At 45.1% G+C, this 6,806-nt stretch overlaps 1 protein-coding gene and 1 long non-coding RNA gene across 2 annotated transcripts; one reads left to right on the top strand and one right to left on the bottom strand.

The window, feature by feature from the left end:
- Positions 1–3,533: 3,533 nt before the first annotated feature.
- Positions 3,534–6,726, bottom strand: LOC105492930 (gap junction protein delta 2). Its single transcript, XM_011760325.3, has 2 exons — positions 6,163–6,726; positions 3,534–5,142 (listed from the first exon to the last, which is right to left on the bottom strand). Exons 1-2 carry the CDS (start codon positions 6,231–6,233, stop codon positions 4,248–4,250), a joined length of 966 nt encoding a protein of 321 aa, XP_011758627.1. The 5' UTR covers positions 6,234–6,726; the 3' UTR covers positions 3,534–4,247.
- LOC139355479 (uncharacterized) lies at positions 5,159–6,313 on the top strand. Its single transcript, XR_011606192.1, has 3 exons — positions 5,159–5,327; positions 5,824–5,931; positions 6,176–6,313. It is a non-coding gene; the product is annotated as an uncharacterized lncRNA (long non-coding RNA).
- Positions 6,727–6,806: the final 80 nt, after the last annotated feature.

The raw sequence follows: 6,806 nt of genomic DNA, 5'->3' as shown, positions 1-6,806 counted from the left end.
CAGTACGTGCCTTTATTTGGAGACAGGGCCTCTAAAGAGGTGATTAAGTTAAAATGAAGCTCTAATTCAATCTGACTGGTGTCCTCATAAGAAGAGAAAATTTGGACACACCAGGTGACACCACGGCTACAGATGCATAAAGGAACAACCATGTGAAGACATTGTGAGAAGACGATCATCTGCAAGCCAATGAGAGAGGCCTCAGAAGAAATGAAACTTGTCAGTACCTTGGTTTTGGACTTCCACCCTCCAGAACAGTGAGAAAATAAATTTCTGTTCAAGCCAGCCAATCTGTGGTATTCTGTTATGGCACCAGCTTTAGTGAACTAATACACTTAATAAAATGTGAAGAAAACAAAACCAATGTAAATAATGTTTTCTAAGTTCCCTCCAAATAAAGTCTTCCAACCCTCCAAGATGAATGCTTACACCACTTTTTTAAAAACCCACTGTCTTGAGTTTAGATCTTTTGGTTTCTTCAACTCTACTATAAAAGGTTTTCCTTAATGTCTTCACAGGATGTGTTTAGCTTTCATACATTCTGAGTCTATAAGACCATTCTCAGATGAAACACTGAGACGGTGACAATAAATGTTGTATATGGTTACAATGGGTAAAGCATAGTTTCTGTCCTCAAGGAACCATGCCCTGATCTAGAATTCTCATCTCCACACAGCAAGTTACCAGCAAAGTGACTTTTGTGAGGACTCAGAGCAAGAGCACTAAGCCAGACTGGAGGAGGGTTAGAATAGGTTCCTTGGTGAGGGGACAGCCAAACTGATTTTTAATGGGTGCGTCCAGTGAAAGGAGGTAGACGGGCAGGTATTCCCTGCAGAGAAAAACAGTGAGAGAGAGAGAGAGAGAGAGAGAGAGAGAGGTGAAAAGGTAACAATGTTCTTTCTAGTGCTTTTAAAACCACTCCCACCTAGATTTTAAGTCCAGTCATTTTTCTCTGTCCACAGAGGTCACAGATAGTACAACTATCCCTCATATTTTTTACCCTTAACTATTTAAGCACTTACAAATTACAAATTCCACCCTTTCAGCTTTTCTTTCCTCAGGTTAAGCAACTTCAGTTTCTCCAGGCTATTCTCCAAACTTTTAAACCAATTTGATGCACTGCCACCCACTACTTAACCAATGTACACACACACACATGCACACATGCACACATATGCGCTCACAGACAGCTGTGCACAGGCCAAGAGGGCCTTCAGTTCACCAAAGGTCTCTTAAATTTAAGAGGCTGTATCAGTGATGTTCTCTCACAAAACACAAATTAAGGTTACACCTATTGCGTAGCTATGTGAACCGTAAAATCGTCAGTGTATTTTCTTTATTACATAGAAAGCAAAAGACCGACACCAATGGTCATTCTGAGGGAAGACTCTATACTCTGAAAGTGTTTTCTTCTCCATTGCTGACAAGTGAATTAATAATTTTGCCATTTGTAGGTGTTGGGAAACATCACAGAACTGAAATAGATCAACCCCACCGATATGGGATGCATTTCTACCAGGAAACACTACGGTTCTTCTAATCCTACATCAAGGCATAAATACAACAGACCTTGTTTTCCACACAGATTCCTATTTCTTTCACACCCAAGCATATGCTAAGAGCTCTCAAGCAACACTCTTCCTCCATCTCTGGGAGATGTCTTAAAACATTTTTAGCTTACCAAACACAAAACGGAGGAGGATCTGTTTCTTTACTCAAGGATAATCATCTTCAACTGCTTATTTATACTGCAGATAGAAACCTATAGATTGAAATGAACATATTTTCATTCTAAAGTTGGCATCTGTGCTGCCATAGTTGAGACGCAACAATCGTGTTTGAAAAGCAATCGTCCAGGAAACCCCACGTTGCTTCACAATGTTCAAGCCAAGTGCTCATTGGAATTAGAAGGTGAGTAGCACTAAAGAATTGAGAAAGATCGCTTCTCGGCCTTTTGGCTAAGATCAAGTGAAGAACTGAGAAAGAACACTAGCCTGCTGAAATAATGGGACCACATGTAGGCAGAAAATACCAAAAATGAGAGTAAAATGTTGTGGCTAAAAAGTAATGTCTTATGACATGTAAATAAATGATCAATCTCCTTTGAAGAACCCACTGAGAAATGTGCTGTGTAATAGAGTAGCAACTAACCATACATGGCTATTTAAGTTAATCAAACAAAATTAGAAATTCTGTTCTTGATTTGCACTAGCCATGTTTTAAGAGCTCAGTAGTCACACGTGGCTAGTTGTTGCCACATTGGGCCTCATGAAAACAAATCCCCTTCATTACAGAAAGTTCTACTGGCAGCACTGGTCTAGAGAGATCTGCTTGACTACCGGCTTAGCATTGTGTTAAGCATCAGACTCAGACCCTGAAGAGATCATGGAGAGAATAGCATGCCTGCCAAGTGTAACAATCCATGTCAGGAAAAAAAAATGTGGTGGAAAGAAAAACAAATTCCACTCTTGGAATGGGCTAATATGATGTAGTATTGACATTTGTGTTATAAGAAATAGACAAGCAGGGAAAGTTCTGAGCTGAAATGGAAAGGAGTTATTAATAATACTATTTGAATATCTCACCACTCCCTTATGAACATTCATAAAACATTGATTTGGAAGAAAATATTCATGAAAAGTCTCTCTTCATCTGTTAGTGGCTGATTGAATTTTATTGGTCATTCCTCAAATATTCAACCATCACTTACTTCCTACCCCCAATGTTTTGCTGTTAAAACATTTTTGATCGTGCATTTAAATAAATATACTCCAATCAAAAAGTGCAGACTCTTCCTATTTTATAAAAAAAGGCAAGAATTTTATTTTAAACAAATCCTTAGTTGTGTGTTACACCATGTCCATATCTAAATCAAAAATGATAATGATAATTCAAAGGGAACAAAGGGCTTCATAAAAGCACATTACCCAGATATTTCTCTTGGCCAATATTTTAACTAAATATACAGTGGATATGAAAGATACAGTATGGCACTTAAATAAGAGCAAAAAGAAGGAAACATATTCACAGTCCAAAGCAATAGGTTTTTGAACCTTTGGTATATGTCTCAAATAAGTCACCGTAAACACATGTTAGCCAATAGTGTTTAGTTCCAGGTCTTTTAAGCCAGTAATTTTGTATGTGTATGTGTGTGTGTGTTTCAAAAAATAACTGAAAAAACAATAAATCAGGATTGACATGGGATGATTAAGGTCTCTGGTGTAAGCACACAGGTAAATTCAAATCATGGCAAAATGACCGTGCAGCTGTGTTGCACAACAAAACTATGTAAGAAAATGAGTGAGATACACCAGTTACAAATGCTGTGGCTCAGGTAGACACCCTTGATATTAGCCAAAAAAAATCTTTTTAATCTTAACCAAAGCCCACAAGCTGAAAGGCAGAAATAACCTGAAGCTCGTAACCGTGTGCCTAACAGTGCAACAACAATCTCACAAAAGTGTTGTAGTTGCATGTTGCAGTTCCCTCCCTCCCACCCATTCCCCATCCCCCATCCCCCATCCCCCATCCCCCATCCCTAATAAACAGCACCAGTGCAGTTTGAGTTAGAAAATTGGAAAGATTGAGACATTCCTAAGGTTTTCATCATGACTAAGGGCCAGTGAGATGGGGCTCTAATGAAAACCTCTGCCATGGCCATTCTCCAGTAAGCACCCCATGTAATTCCCTCTAAGTTTGCAAATAAACAACATTAGGTCTAATGTAAGGCCAGATTCTGAAAAAAAAACAGCTGGCATGCTATTCTGGATTGAGGGAAAGGGGCATGCTGGTGGGGGAGATACATGAAGGGTGCCTCAAGGATGTTTGTCCCATGGCTCAGGATAAAAGGACATGTTGAGATAGGTCACAAATTTTGTATCAATGAAGTACTCAACTCACATCATTCACCAGAATAAAGAGCTCAGCAGGGCTAAGTCCTACTTGGTAGCTGTGCAAGTTCAGTGTTATCAGGATTAGGCTTGGGCCATGAACAGAAAGGGCCCAAAGAAGTCCAATTCATCCATTTCATCACTCGACCCAGTTGTCTCTGTGGAACCAATTAGGTGATATGTGAAAATGGTTCCACTTTTCCTCTTCTCCCATTGATGCAAAATCTTCTTTTATCCAGTCTTATCCTACATCTTAATGGTGAGAGTCACATAAATGAGGGTGGACACAGCCACCTCTGAGCAGTCATCTGCCTTGGGGCTCTTGCCATCCCCCAGACCTTTGTGAAACCTTCCCTCTCACACATAGGCAGAGTCACTGGACTGAGTCCTGCCAAAATTGGGAACACTGACCCTGGGCAGGTCCTTGTTACGAATCTCATAGATTGACTTTCTCTTGGCCTGAGCCCCTCGCACAGCCAGCTTGATCTTGCGCCATCCCAGGTGGTTGAGTTCGGCCAGGTTGAGCACAACACAGATGCCACTTACAGCAAACATGAACACTAGGAAGACAGTCTTCTCAGTTGGCCGGGACACATAACATTCCACCTCCTTGATGCAGGGGTAGCGGTTACACTCATACAGCCCTGGGACACTAAATCCATAGAGAAAATATTGGCCTACCAGGAACCCAATTTCCAGGGCATTTCGGAACACCACTTGGATAATGTAGAAGCGGGAGATGCCTTCCTGCCTTCTGAGCTTGGATTTTGATGCAGTGCGTAGCCCTGATGGGTGTGGAGTCAGCTCCTTAACCTCTAAACAATCTGGCTCTGTCTCCTTACTGGTGTTCTCTGTGTTCTGCAGCACCCCATTGACAATAGCATTTTGCAACTTCTTATCTTCTCGTTTGCCCCCACCACTGCCCCCACCCCCAGTTCCTCCAGGACCTCCTATGGACTCAGGCGGGTCTCTGTCCAGGGCTAGGAAGACAGTAGAGTAGCGGCGTTCTCGCTGCTTGGCGGACTGATGCACAGAGTAGGTGATGAAGCAAAGACTGGGGGTACACACCATTATGATCTGGAAGACCCAGTAACGTATGTGGGAGATGGGGAAGGCGCGGTCGTAGCAGGCCTGGTTACAGCCGGGTTGCAGGGTGTTGCACACAAACATGGTCTGCTCATCATCGTACACCGTCTCCCCCACAATGGCCACAATGAGGATCCGGAAGATCACCACCACAGTCAACAGGATCCTGAGCAGAGGAAGAGGGAGGGAGAGAGGTTCTCACGGGCTGCGTCACTGACAGGAAACCCCTGCTCCTCCCTTCCCTTTGCTGATGTTTTCCAGTCGTTTGACTGGGGAGCTGTCCAGCCCCGGCTGGTACTGAACTGGGAATCTGGGAAAGCTTTTTGTCTCTTCCTTTTCTGCTGAGTGCTGGTAAGCTGGGAACATTTCATATTATAGAGATCCCAGGTACACACAACATCATACACTGGACATAGTCTACTTGGAACAGATAGATTTCATCTCTCTATATAGAATGTATAGAAACACAAAACACACCTTCACTCTGGATATGGCAAATGCACACAGAATACCTTTACAGACGGTGCATGCTTCAAGGTCTACACACAGGGTGTGTTACATGTAACTACTCCATGGGTATATTTAGTTTATTCTCAACATGAATATTAAATTTAATGCTTTATATAAGTAGATGGCTATGAATATATATTTATATATATTGAACTCTAGAGACATAGATATACAGACACAAAAATGGCAATTGGGTGTGTAGGCTCGGTAAGTTTACACGGCCAAATAAGTTTAGTTTAGTAATTATTTGTTGAGAAAAGAGGCATCTGCTCTGAAGAGCAAATCCATCTCCCCATTTGCCTTTCTCTGTCCAAATGCAATCCTGCCTTCTTTGTAGATTCTATTTAGGGAACCGGATGGAGATTGGCTCTGACTCTGGAGAGTGGAGGGACCAGGACTGAGCCAGCGGCTGCTTTTCTGATGTGGGAAGAGTGAAGCCCCAGTGGTGCTTGATGGGGAAGGGATGGGCAGTTGGTCAGGAGTAGCTAGAGGAGGGGGGCATCGCGGGGCGTCGGGTAATCCCTCATCGCCAGGAACACCGGAGCCTTGACTTAGGACGATGGGGAGGAGGCAGAGGACCGGCTGGGGGTTGGAGCGGGGGATTCAGTCCGGGTGTGAGAAGGGACTCCCGGGGCCGCCCGACGGGGCCCGCTGACTGCCGGCTTGTCGCCCTTACCTCCCGATCATAGTGGAGTGCTGCTGCACCGCGGCTTCCAGCAGCCTCTCCAAGATGGTCCATTCCCCCATCGCTGTGCATCCGGAGGCAGCAGACAAAGACTGGGCAGCACCGGGCACGTTCCTGCTCCTGGCCCCTCCCCGGGCCGCACCTCCAGAATGGGAGTGAATTGCCTCCCAATTAAAGAAGCATTTTTTAAAAAAAATCCTCGAATCCCCCTTTCCTATTATTGTACTTAAAACAGAAGAAATGGGGAAAGAAATCCAAACGCGTCCGGACCGATGGGGCAGTTGGCGCGGTCCAGAGAGAGAGCACGAACCTCGGGCGCCGTCCGGGGTTCGGGTCTGGATCCCGCGGACGCCGGGACGAGGGGCGGGGTGGCAGCCTGCAGGTCTTTGAGCGCTCGCCCGCCCAGGAGGGGTCTCGGCGCCGCTCTCTGCCGCAGGTTGGGGGCCGGGGGAGGGTCCGGGCACCGGCTCTGTTCCTGCTACTTCGGCGGGCACCTGGCGCTCCGGCGCGGCAGCCTGCGAGGCAGGGGCTGAGCGCGCGGAGCCGAATGCTCGGGCTCGGGGATCCGCGGCCGCCGCCTCTAATCCGCCCTTAAGTAGTCTCCGCCTGCGTCACGCCAGGTCGGCGGAGGGGAG

The sequence above is a fragment of the Macaca nemestrina genome, chromosome 7, assembly GCF_043159975.1.
Source record: "Macaca nemestrina isolate mMacNem1 chromosome 7, mMacNem.hap1, whole genome shotgun sequence".
Classification (NCBI taxonomy): Eukaryota; Metazoa; Chordata; class Mammalia; order Primates; family Cercopithecidae; genus Macaca; species Macaca nemestrina.
This window is presented reverse-complemented; position numbering and strand designations above follow the sequence as displayed.

Coding starts and splice junctions, on each gene's coding strand:
- LOC105492930 (XM_011760325.3), bottom strand. CDS start 6,233: ATGGGGGAATGGACCATCTTGGAGAGGCTGCTGGAAGCCGCGGTGCAG. Junction 5,143..6,162: donor CACTCCACTATGATCGGGAG/GTAAGGGCGACA, acceptor TCCTCTGCTCAG/GATCCTGTTGACTGTGGTGG.